The sequence below is a fragment of the Sabethes cyaneus genome, chromosome 2 (genome assembly GCF_943734655.1).
Source record: "Sabethes cyaneus chromosome 2, idSabCyanKW18_F2, whole genome shotgun sequence".
Taxonomy (NCBI): domain Eukaryota; kingdom Metazoa; phylum Arthropoda; class Insecta; order Diptera; family Culicidae; genus Sabethes; species Sabethes cyaneus.
Window position 1 is genome coordinate 20,628,543 of NC_071354.1, and position 13,242 is coordinate 20,641,784.

The 13,242-nt window shown below is 40.8% G+C and overlaps 1 protein-coding gene across 1 annotated transcript; it reads right to left on the bottom strand.

Moving 5' to 3' along the window:
* Positions 1-10,839: 10,839 nt before the first annotated feature.
* LOC128738075 (biglycan-like) lies at positions 10,840-11,847 on the bottom strand. The gene is made up of 2 exons (XM_053832917.1): positions 11,756-11,847; positions 10,840-11,682 (listed from the first exon to the last, which is right to left on the bottom strand). The coding sequence occupies exons 1-2, from the start codon at positions 11,770-11,772 to the stop codon at positions 10,929-10,931; spliced, it is 771 nt and encodes a 256-aa protein (XP_053688892.1). The 5' UTR covers positions 11,773-11,847; the 3' UTR covers positions 10,840-10,928.
* Positions 11,848-13,242: the final 1,395 nt, after the last annotated feature.

Below are 13,242 nucleotides of genomic sequence, written 5' to 3' on the forward strand. Positions count from 1 at the left end.
TCTATTTGCTTGATTAGTTCTCGAGTTATGCAGAAATTTGTGTTTCATTTGTATGGGAGCCCCCCCTCTTAGTGGGGGGAGGGGTCTCTAACCATCACTAAAACCTTTCCTGGCCCCAAAAACCTCTATATGCAAATTTTCACGCCGATTGGTTCAGTAGTTTTTGATTCTATAAGGAACACAGGACAGACAGACAGACAGACAGACAGACAGACAGACAGACAGACAGACAGACAGACAGACAGAAATCCTTCTTTATAGGTATAGATTCAATGTAATGGAGACGCACGGTGTTTCATTTTCACCTATAAGACCTATTTTTTCGGCAAAATAAAACCAGGAATTTCCGTTTCCTTCCCAAAAATAGCTTTGCAAATTTTAAATGGGTCAGTCCCGGTGTAATGGTTAGCATTCACGCCTCTCACGCCGAGGACCCGGGTTCAAATCCCAATCCCACAGAAGTCACGAATGACCCAAGCTGGTTAAAGTGAATATAATCTAACAAAAAAAAGCTTTGCAAATAAAAACAAGTCACTCTGCGTCTTCATTGGATTATCGTAATCCGTAACTGATTTAAAATAATTGAAATGTTACCTAAAATATATCACCTTTCTAGAAAACATATAAAACGAGTCTTTTTGCAGCTCACACCATTAAAATTCCTCAAAACCATTTTTGATGTTTTGTGATCATGAAACGTTTAAGCTACTAGCTATTTTTCGAGGAAAATTCATTGAAATTTCTTTCATTTGATACCAAAAGTACTAAAATCCGAAAATTATGATATGCTACATGCTATGAATTTTTGGAAAAAGATTTGTAGGCAAAATTGGACAAAAATGATGACTTTTGGGACCACTCCATCTTAGAATGGGACACCCCAAAGCATCAAGAAAAAAATATAGATCCGAAATTTTCTGAAAAGAAACGAGCACTCAAGTTTTGAAGACAATTGGAACACTTTTAATTTTCAATATAGCCTTTTGATAGAATTGCTGTGTTCAGTGAGTCCGCTAGATTTTCAATGAATTTCCATTTAGTTTATTTTTCGTTTTTATTGTCTAATTGTTATGCTGTATTATTTATCAGTTTGAAAATATGTTATATTATGAGCATTATTTGTAACTTTTCTTTAACACGGAAGTATTTTTTAACACATATTAAAAAACTCTTGTAAAACTGTTTGAATTAGAATTGAGCAGTATTGAGAAAAATTGAGTTTGTAACTTACAAATCAACAGAATCGAAAAACACGCCGTCGTCCGGTTTATCATTTTGACCGCTATTTTCATTCTTAGAAAGATATCCACTTTTAGCACTGTACTGTTCTTAAAAACATCTGTTCAGTTTACTAACAAAGTACACTGCATACTAATCTGCACTAAGGTTTCTATACTAAAGGCTACGGGAACTCCCTGTGCGTACACCTGTTGCACTCTCACCGGCGGCTATTAGAGGACTGCACCGGAAGCGACCGACAGCAGTGCCATTTATATCTAAAATTTCAAAACACGCACCACCTTTTCCTCCGGTCCTTTGGATTTTGGATGGAAGCGTCGCGTCGCCGGTTCCATCAGTGTGCAGACACGGGACGCGTCGCTCGCCAACGTCGCCAACGTCGGTGCCGTCATCTTATCATGGGGCGGTGTGTGAAATCGGTGAAAGTTTTCTCAACGCGTGCCGCCCAAGTACGAGCGGTTCGAATGCGATTACAAAATTACACATATCGGAATAATCGCCACCCGTGTTTAATATGCTGCAAATAAATGCCAAATTCAATTATCGCCTCCTTCAGGGCGAAATGATAATGACGACTGGGTGTCTCCATCGAAGCCACAAATTGCTCCTCCGGTTAGCGGTGTAAAAGTTATTGTTTCGCACTTTCTTTGATCCTTTAGTTTCCCGTTGGAGCCAAATTTTGAGTGATATAACACCTTGCGGAAGCCCTTCTACGGGTAAATTCATATGTTAAAATTATAACCATTCCAATCACGATCGAATGCCGTTCGTTGGTTCGTTGGTTGGTATAGTAGAATCCAGCAGAGTGACTGGGACCCGCCACATGTGATGTTACACATTATGCATAGGCAATAGAAGACAGCTCTTTGATCTATATTTGTGCGAAGTGGTTCCGAACGGTCATACCTATACAATGTAAAGCGTATTTTCAAGGACGATAAATTATATAGTGTAAAGATGCAGTAGCACAAAGTTTCGTCCCTTTTATTGGCGGTTCTCAATAAAAATGCAAATTATTGCGCGAGTTGCGTGTCACTTGGCGGTCCGCTGACCGTACAAGTATTTGCTGTTTTCTACTAGCCAGTCGGTGAAAGGTTGGCGAGTGATGGCACAAAGTTTGGAGTAAAATTTATTAACATGAATAGCATACTTATTAGAATTTCAGCTAATTTATACATCAACATAGTTCCATAACCAGGCATAGTTCCAGGCATAGATTTTAAGAAATTTCAATAACTAACATTTTTCTTATCATTTTTGTTATGGCAAATTGCAGCAACTGAGTATGGTAAATGTCAATAATATGTTCTAATAGCTATCAGATCAGACAAAACCAGTTGAGGGATTGCCAATCTACTTTTACGCATTCGATTTACTCATCGCAAAGTATCGGCTGGTTGGATTGAAAACTCCGGATTACCGGATTAAATTTTACATTAAATTTGGTTGAGAAGACGAAACACGTAGTCAGCTTAGGACCGCCAATGGAATTGAAATAGAGCAGTATAGAGCCCGGGTGGCTCGTGCTGTTTCAAGCACTCGTCTCCATTCAACTCGGTCTTGGACCACTCGTCGACAATTTCCTAGTCGTCTCAGAAGTCGCAAATCACTTTCGACCTGGACGAGCCATCGTGCACGTTGGGCCCCCCTGTTCCTGGTGCCGGTGGGATTATTGAAGAGGACTATTTTCGTCGCACTGTCGTCCGGCATCCTTACGACGTGTCCGGCCCACCGTAGCCTGCTAACTTTCGCTAGATGTACGAACGATGGAAGTCTCCCCAAGCAGTGCCTGTAGCTCGTGATTCATACGCCTCCGCCACTCTCCGCTTTCAGTTTGTACTCCGCCAAACATCGTCCGCAGCACTTTCCGCTCGAACACGGCAAGGGCGCGTATGTTCTCCGTGAGCAGCGTCACGGCTTGAAGTCCATAAAGAACTACCGGTCTAATAAGGGTTTTGTACATTGTTAGCTTCGTGCGGCGGTGTATGCTTCCTGATCGTAGCGTTTTACGAAGGGCAAGGTAGGCCCGATTTCACGCTTGGATGCGCCGCTGGATCTCCTTACTAGTGTTGTTGTCCTCGGTCACCAGCGATCCGCCCAAATACTCGAGCTCCTCTACCACTTCTAGTTCGTCGCCGTCAACGGTTACCGTCCGTGGGAGACGCGCGTTTGTCTTCTTTGAGCTTCTTCCTTTCATGTATTTGGTCTTCGACGCATTTATTTTTAGCCCAATTCTCCTAAACTGCGCTTTCAGTCTGGCGTAGATTGCCTCCGGTAACGCAAAGTTCCTGGCTATGATATCGAAGTCACCTGCAAAGCCTAGAAGTTGGCTACCCTTGGTAAAAATCGTGCCTCTCGTTTCGATGCCCGCTCGTTGGATCACCCCCTCAAGAGCGATGTTGAACAGCATGCAGAATAAACCGTCACCTTGTCTCAACCCTGGCCGCGTCTCGAAGGAACTCAAGAGTGTCCCAGAGATGCGTACGAAACACATCACTCGATCCAATGTAGCTCTGACCAGTCGCGTCAGCTTGCTCGGAAAACCGTGTTCCTGCATTATCTGCCCTAGCTTGTATCGATCGACTGTATCCTATGCTACTTTGAAATCAATAAAATGGGATGCGTGGGCACGTTGTTCTCTCGACATTTCTGCAAGATCTGTCGGATAGTAAAAATTTGGTCCGTAGTTCCGCGAGCCCCCATGAAACCCACCTGATAATTCCCTACGAAACCTTGTGCTATCGGTGACAACCGGCGTAACAGGATCTGGGAGAGTACCTTGTAGGCGGCGTTTCAATGTATCTCTCTTAATAAAGTATTTTCGTATTCGTATCTTAGTAAATATTTTACATATTAATCTGACCACCTGTTAGGGTTACGACAGGCTGACAATGCGATGAAATATTATAATCTGAGTACTGACGATGAGCCAGTTCTTGCGGAACTAATTGACAAAAATATCCAGTAGCTTTTGCGACAATCTTCAATGGGCCGTACGGATAGAAATAATTTCAGGTCATCCGCGTACACAAGCTGACATCCATCACCCAGAAGTAATATCACGTCGTTAAAATAAGAAGGAACAGCAAAGGCCTCATATTGCTATCTTATGGTAATCCCGATTGATTTCGAAATGCGATCAATTGAGCATTAATGAACCGAATTGTGCAACTTATGTTTGGCTAAATTTGCACTTCCAGCTTAAGAGAGATTCTGGGAAGTACTCTTTTGCAAAGGCGCAGCTTGGATATTTGGACCTCTTGCAAGATCGACATTTTTTATATCGGTAGTTTTTTAAAATCGGCGGAGGAAACGGTAAAAGAAAGTAATGAAACAAAGACGTTGATAGTATGTTCGGGTAGGGGGGCTCCGTAGCCGCAAGGTTATCGAGTCTGCTTTGACAAGCGAGTGGTCGTGGGTTCGAATCTTAGTAGAATCAAGCCATTCGATGTCAAGTGACTTTAGCATGGGTTTATTCTCAGGCTCCTCCAATTTCCCTTCCTTCATGCTGAATTCTATATTTACCCTCTGACGCCTCTTGACAGTGCAAATGTCCCTTCTACAGTTTAGTGTACTGGTCAGAGGTACGAATGAGTCCTCGCCAGGGACGGCTATAATATGGGGATAGTACTGGCAGTGAGGAATATGTGGGTGAAGTAGATCAAGCTTTGAAGGAAGGGTAAACCCCAATACACACAAGCACTCATAAAATTTAATAAGCATATCGCTCATTTAATAGCGATTATAGCTAAAAGAAATGCAGTGCAGGTCATACCGCAAACACCCGGGCGATATCACAATAGATCAAAGATGCTGGTCGTGATGAGTGTCCACACATGAAAAAAAAATGTTCGGGTAGACAAGGCGTGAAGGGAAAAAAGCGAAACATTAAGTAAGGGAGAGTCATTGTAGCAATGCTTATTAACTTCGTATAACGTTCTTCCACTGACGAACTGACATGACACATAGAAGAAAATCCTTTAAAAACCATCGTCCTGCACATTTTGCTTGCACACTAGCACCCTCTGTTATGCATGTTACGGAGTAGCTATCATTTGCAGGGTTTTATGCTGTAGGGGTTTTACATTTGTATGGTTTTATACTGAAAACTCGAAGCAACACCCGCGCGCCGTGGTGTGGCCATGTTGCGAAACAGGCTTTTTTTTAAAAATGAGTGATTTTTTATTGGACGATGGAATTAACGCGGGTGTCTCGTCTGTTTGTCGGTGGTTCTTCTTTACCAAACTGGGGGATCAGCGGGTCTAATTAGGCTATAATGGGAGTCAATTCTAACAGGAATCGAATTTTTAAACCACTGCGGCTGCCCAGTTAGCTTCAAGATACAATGCTGGTCCAAACAAATCAGTCGTCGTATGTTCGAATCGCGGCTAGGCGATGCTTGCTAGATATAGTCTGTAGGAACGTTGTACTAGTCCCGTAATTGTCCTGTACTCTAACAGCCGGCTGCGAAGACTGTCGATAAAGAAGTGTCAAGTATTAGAAAGTCGTTTGAGCCTAAGGTTTTGTTTTATTTTGAACCGGGTTGGGCGACAGTTGTTTTAAACATAAATTGTGCCTCTTTCCCCGATTCAAATTATAGCTGGGTTCGATCCGCGGATCCTCCAGGTTTGACAAAGAGGAACATTATACAAACTTAATAAGCATTGCTTCAATAACCCTTCCTTACCTAATTTTCCGCTCTTTCCTCTTCGTGCCTTGTATTCCCTGAGATACTATCTACTCCTTTGTTTCAATATTTTCTTCTACCGTTATTTCTGTCGATTGTAAAATTTTACCTTTATAAACAACTAACTTCATTATAAAGGTCAAGACAACAAAACACGAGGTTGATCTAGCTCGTATCTAACCCTAATCAAAACCGCAGAGAACAAGAATGCGTCTCTACCAACGGACGTCACCGAGATAGCGAAGCGTCCTCAAACATGAGGACTCTTCACTATCCGTCGCACGATTTCTCAGAGACAGTTCATTGTTGAAGTCGGTTATGGAATGCCAGCAGGCAATTAACAAATTCAAGATTTTGTCATTCGATCTCTTGTCCATCATTTACGATCCGAAATGGAGATTTTATTGTTCGCCGAAACGTCTTTAGTTGGAGTTGGGGCAAAATTTAGTTCATTCGGCATGCTTCCCGGGAACTGAACGTCCGGATCGCGAAGGTCTGGCGATAGTTTTTATAGTCACTGAATTCCACAAGTATATGTTTAGGAAGAACGTTCCGGCTACAAACAGACCATATACCGCTACTTCGTATTTTCGGGCTGGAAAAGGGAATGCCGGTCTATACCACTAAGCGGCTTCAACTACGATTTGTCCATGGAATACGTCTCGACTGATAAGGGAAGGAACCTGGACCTGGATCTGGAGCACAATTTGAGGTAGTACTAACCAGTAGCGTCAATTCTCTTCTTTTAAGTTGTAGCATAATCCTACAAGCTACAAAGTGTGATTTGGTCCTTCGGAAGGTTCACCGTTTTTTTTTGCCAAGAAGGTTGGTGATCCCCGCCATCTTACGAGTGTGTACTGGCCTGGATTAGATGAGCGGATTTCCAGATTTGTCAACACTGTGAAACAACTGTTTTCTACGAAGACTACTGCAGAAATGTGGTTGTTTGCAACGTCCCACGGGCGACGCTTGCATGCTCTTTATATGGGTTCAGTGGAAGGGCAATATTTCCTATTTATCGCAAATGCTTACAGCAAACGACCGGACATTATTCCAAGTCGACAGACTGTGTCGAAGGTTACCCTCAACCTATTTCGTCCGCTCTTTGCCAACAAGGGAAATCCGAAATTATTTGTCACCAATAACAGTAGCCAGTTTAAAAGTGCAGAGTTCAACCCATGCTGGGGCCAGAACGGAATAAGCCATGTCATCATCAGGGCTTGAAAAGGGATCGCAAATTGACTGTGACTGCGTGAATGCGTACGCTTTCTGCATTCAACTTGCGCTTCAAAAACGATCATTTGATGTTTTTTGACTCCAGTCAATCTTCTGATTGCGCCGCTGCCGCCAACAGTCGTTCTCTCACTTTGCGTTCATATTGAAGAGTGTAAATTGCAAATTATAGTCTCTAAATATATAGTCTGCCGGATACAAAATATGGAGCCAATATAAACCTCAAAAGGGGAGCCAAAATCCAAAATGTAGCAGCAATCCCAAAAAACACATTTTATTTTCATAGAACTATTCATGTTAAACACCCGCTAGCGATAATTTTCCGTAAAAACTTGCACATTTCTCCATAATGCTAAATTTAATTTGGGTTTCTATCCGCCGAAGTATATTTATAGTAACTATGTATACTGCCCAAGAAACATTCATGCCCTGAATAAACATTTTAGCAGCCATAATTATTCAGCCATAGCTGAATACGCATCGAATAAAATTTATGTAAACAACTGTACAATACTTATTCAGCCGAAATTGGAGAACTTATACAACCTATTTTATTCGAGGCGGAAAAACAATTGTTAAGCAGTTATAACGCCTCTGTGCGCCTTGTTTCCAGCTTTGCGCAAATTGGTTATTTAAAAACGCGCAAAAGCCTCTATTAAGCTACATTAGAGCTTCAAAGCAGCTATTAGCAAGCCCGAAGCTTGACTTAGATGTTTAAGAGCTGAAAAAAGGTTTTTGTTTCTAATACTAAACCTTAGTTCAGCTACAGGTAGAATAAATTCAGCTATAAAAGCGTTTGATCAGCCTGAAATTGTTACTTGGGTAGCTGCTTTCAAAGCTGCAATGGAGCTTAATAGAGGCTTTTGCGTGTTTTTAAATAACCAATTACCGCAATGTTGTCAATTCTATTTTTAGAACGAGAAATAGTTTTGCAATGCTTTTTCAGTTGCTTAATCAACGTCTTATCAACCTTTAAGCAGCCAAAAAATAATCTATTTTTAAATTTGAAAATGAATAGAACGCGTCATATTTATTTTGTTTTAAATTTTGAATAACTTGATTTCGTATATGCAAGCTAATTAAAATTGCATGTCGTCATCTTTCGGGAATTGAACCGCCATCTTCTGATCCATAAGCACTCATCGTATGATCCGCCTCATCTGCATCTGCAGAACAGACAGTGAAAATATCTTTACACTTGAAGCAGTCGATAATGTCGATGACTGACATATTTTTGCTGCCAGTCGAATTGCGAAATTCTTTGATCTGACAGTATGTGTGCTGTGAACCGAATGAAAGCGTGGTATTAGTTTGTAAAACCACTTTAACACCTTTAAGCAGCTTTGAAGAAGTTTGAAAGCTGTGAGCCTAATGAAAGCGTCTACTGGTTTATAGAGCCACTTTACCACCTTTAAGCAACCGTAAAACGGTTCTATGTTTATGGATGTTTAGAAGCGGATTGTTTAGCAGAAAAATCCGCTATTAAGCTTGTTTATTAGCTTTGGAGGAAAGCTGGTTTGGAAAAAATTAAAGTAGCTTACCAACGCTTGGTCAAACACCATTTGAGTGCTTACTTTATGCAGCATGGATCGCCTTAAATCAACTCGTAAACAGTAATTGCTCTTGCTGTTTACGAGTTGGTTTAAGGCGATCCAGTGTAAAAGATTTTTCGAAAACAGACACTGGTGAAGCCTGCATGTCGTAGGCGAAATACGTATCTGTCACGAATAAATATAAATAGCAGAATTTAATTGGAAAATTTTTAATTTCAGAAGATGGCGGTTCAATTTCCGAAAGATGACGACTTGCATTTTGAATTAGCTTGCATATACGAATTCAAGTTATTCGAAATTTAAAATATAGGTTATGACGCCAATGCAAAATAAATATGTCGCGTTCCATTTTTGAAATTTAAAAATAGATTATTTTTTGACAGCATAAAGGTTGGTGAGACGTTGATTAAGCGACTGAAAAAGCATTGCAAAACTATTTCTCGTTTTAAAAATAGAATTGACAACATTGCGCAAATTGGTTATTTAAAAACACGCAAAAACCTCTATTAAGCTCCATTGCAGCTTTGAAAGCAGCTACCCAATAAACAATTTCAGACTGATCAAACGCTTTTATAGCTGAATTTATTCTATCTGTGGCTGAACTTTGGCTTAGTTTTAGATATAAAAACCTTTTTTCAGCTTTTAAACATGTATATTTAGTGATTTTATCAAGCTTCGGGCTTGCTAATAGCTGCTTTCGAAGCTGCAATGGAGCTTAATAGAGGCTTTTGCGCGTTTTTAAATAACCAATTTGCGCAAAGCTGGAAACAAGGCGCGCAGAGGTTATATAAAGTGTTTTTTCTGCCTCAAACGAAATAGGTTGTATAAGTTCTCCAATTTCGGCTGAATAAGTATTGTAGAAATGTTTACATAAATTTTATTCGATGCATATTCAGCTATGGCTATATAATAATGGCTGCTAAAATATTTAATCAGCGCATAAATGTTTCGTGGAAGGGCTGTTTATTAAGATGACAAATCGTTTATTCAGCTAGTATAGCACAATTATTGAGAATATTAACGGGTTGTGGAGAGGTTGAAGATGCGCCTAATCTGCTTGTGACACTATTATGTGAAGCAGCTGATTTACAGCGCATTCGTTGGCTGCTTAATCACTTATAGAACACAGAGGCCTTTACTTAAATTTATTCAGCGTCTACCACCTGTATTCAGAGTTAAATCAACTGTGACCAAATCAGTAGCATTTTAATTCAGCTTCGGAGCTTGTTGGGTGTTAACGGACTGGGAGCGATTATCGATTCACTTTTTGTCTCCAATCGGCTACCCACAGTAAAAGTTTGTCAAACGGCGTCGATCCAAAGCAAGCAAAATGTTCCTTTGTCTTGGACGGCATCCGACCGACCTTTCGTTTTTTTTTTGATAGATTGAATTATTCGATATCGCGGTTACTTTTCGTTAGAGTGGTGACTGCTAGTCAAATGACTGTTTTGCAGTCATTCGTTGCTCCGAACGGTAAAGGAAACTTGATCGAATCGAAAATGTAAAAAAAAAATCAGAACGCATTCGTTCTACTATACAATCGGAGGTATGACTGAGCAAACAGCTGGTTGTGTTAGGTATAGCGTCCGTATTCCATCACTAAACGCATAGGTATAGGTACGTAGCTTTATGTTTCACAAAGCATTATTAATACAGGTCTTCAACCGCCCAGTTAGCTTCGAGGTACGATGCTGGTCTAACAAGCCAGTCGTCGTATGTTCGAATCTCGACTAGGCTGTGCTGCTAGATAGAGCCAGTAGGATTGTTGCAATTGCCCCGTATTTGTTTTGTACTCTAATAACCGGCTGTGAAGTCTGTCGATAAAGAAGGGTCAAGTCTTAAAAAGATGTTTGATACAGATCTTCACGATTCAGAATCCGTTAATTAAAAAAAATCTATCAGGATTGACTTTTTCTGTTTAGTTCGAAAAGAAGTAGCACGACTCAAACTAGCAACTAATCTCGATACACACCTTTTGTATCCGAAACCAAAATTTGGATGATTGTCAAATACGCATCGAAGTTATTCACATATATTTTTATTCACTGGCATTTCTTCAACACATCCACATAACCGCACTAATAGACGAAGAAATAGTAATTCTATATTTGATTAAAATCCCTTCATCAGTTGGCGACAATTATAATAACACGGAATCAAAATTTTCTTCAGTTGCACTATTTGTAATCAGCAAAGATAATCTCATCACATCACTTTCAATAGGTTACACGCCACAGTCTGGGAAAAGCCCGCTGCACTTCGAAATAATCCAGCCGCCGAATCGGGTTCCCGGTTAAATTGAACATCCGCAGCGATGGGAAGGACCATCGTTTCAGATCGACTTCGATTAGCTGATTATCTGCCAGGTCCAATCGCTCCAGATAGTACAGGATCAAATCGATGCTACCCGGTCGAACTTCGAGCAATCGGTTGTGGGAAAAGTCCAGCAACCTTATGTAGGGCATAAACGAAAACAGTTCAAAGTTCACCAAGTGAACCAAGTTGTGGCCCAGATCGAGTTCTTCCAGCTGATTGAGATATTTGAAGCTTGCCACGCTGTTGACAAGATTGTTTCTCATGTTGAGCTTTCTCAAACTGTAACTGCGGTCGGCGTCGATGTAGACTCGCGTGATCCAGTTGTTGGAAACATCCAACTCCAGCACCGTGTCTGGCATGTCCAAACCCTGCATTCGCACTCCGTTCATTTTAAGGTACCGAACACGGCTCATACGTCGAAACAAGCCGGCCGAGAAAATACTAATCACACTGTCCGTGTTGGCGAAATCATAATACTGACCGATACGAATCTTCTCGTGTTGATCGTCTGGAAAACGAATTCCTCGCAAATCCGTTCGTGAGGTGATGTAGATTTTCTGCAGCGTGCACCAGTCTTCTTCGATCACCTGGCAAACATAGCGCTCGTACCGAGCATTGGCCAGCACTGCCAGACTTAGCGCGAATAAAATTGACCTGGTGGAAAATAGAGAAGTTAAGTTAATATCTAAAATTTTCCCCGTTCAGATAGTACGAATAAAAGACTAACAGTTTAAGCGTCACCATTATGCTGCTGCGTCTAGACAACTCTGATGATTTTCCAGACGCTTCTCGGAGCGAAGTGATCGAGTGTGCCAATAGCTTGACGCGAGTCGCCAGAACAGAAGTGACTGATACGGATCAAGTTGAAATATTTCGTTATGTAAACCATCTCGGGCACGCAACTATAGCCGTGCATCAGTAGATCATCTGCGATCAATTATGATCCGCCAGCCGTGGGGGGTCTCCTAGCGTACGGATGCCGGCTCGGCAGCGGCTGACCTCGGGAACAATCCGGTGATCCCCTGGCGCCATAATTAGCGATGCCACAAATTGTGCACAATTGCACATAGATCTTTATTAGTTCGCCCATTTAAGGGCAAACGTAATAATTGACGAATCATTTACAGCTGAGAATGTAAATGACAGAAAAAAAACCTTCGCCGATGCGGGTGCTGGGTATAGAACTATTTCCTATGCGACCTTACGCGGGAAAAGACGCAGTCGCGTTGCCACACCGGAGCGGGAATCGAACTTGATAATTGAACTGGAATGCTATTGAGCATGATGCCGACGGTGCGGCGGGTGGATGCTTGTGTGTCAATATTTAGGAATGTTGTAGTTATTCACTTTTCTCACCTGCGAACGCGTCATATCGTGAGCAAGGCGTAAGGCGGTGCGATTGTCTATTCATAAGTTATAATTGAATTGAAATTATTGTCGGGTCACATTGCGTTTGGTATTAGATCATAAACATTTATTGTGGCATGCGATCATACTTGATAATTATTGTTTTATAAGGCGTGTACATTGTATTACAAAGTGCGATCTAGTAAAGTACGTCTAGGGCAAGATTCTTTTAATTATACTTAATTTGACTTGCGGGAGAAGTATCTCTTATTTGTTTTTTTTTGTCTAACAAACACATTAAAAAGAATTGAGCAAAAAATGTAGGAAAAGAAGATTCTTATAAAGTTCCTAAAAATCTAGAAAAAGTACATTCCTAATGGTTACGACAGAATTTTTTTTGTAAACCGGTGTACCCAAATTCTGTAAAATTAATTTGGAGTTTATGAATCGATTCGAATTATGTATCGTCCTTTTAATTGAGTGTTAAGGGTCAGATGAATTTTTATATATAAATAAACTAATGAATCGATAAACACATTCCTGTTAAATGACTTTACGATTGTTTATAAAGGATCACTTGATCTTAGCACCGCATTATTTATAGGCAGGGTATATCGAGAGTTTATAGGGACTTTTCACATCTACGGCGACAACTTTCTGTACTTTTCGCGCAGGTGATTTTCTGCATAATAACAGTACCGTTCTTCCTTATTGCAAAAGTAGGTGGCTGTATAACTCAATTACCTGATGGAATATACATTTCAGTACCCTTGTTGAGCAAAATGGAATGCAATTACTTTCGATTTTGTGTCTGTGTTCTGTGGATATGATGAACCGATTAATTTCAAACTACAGCAAGTCCTTGGT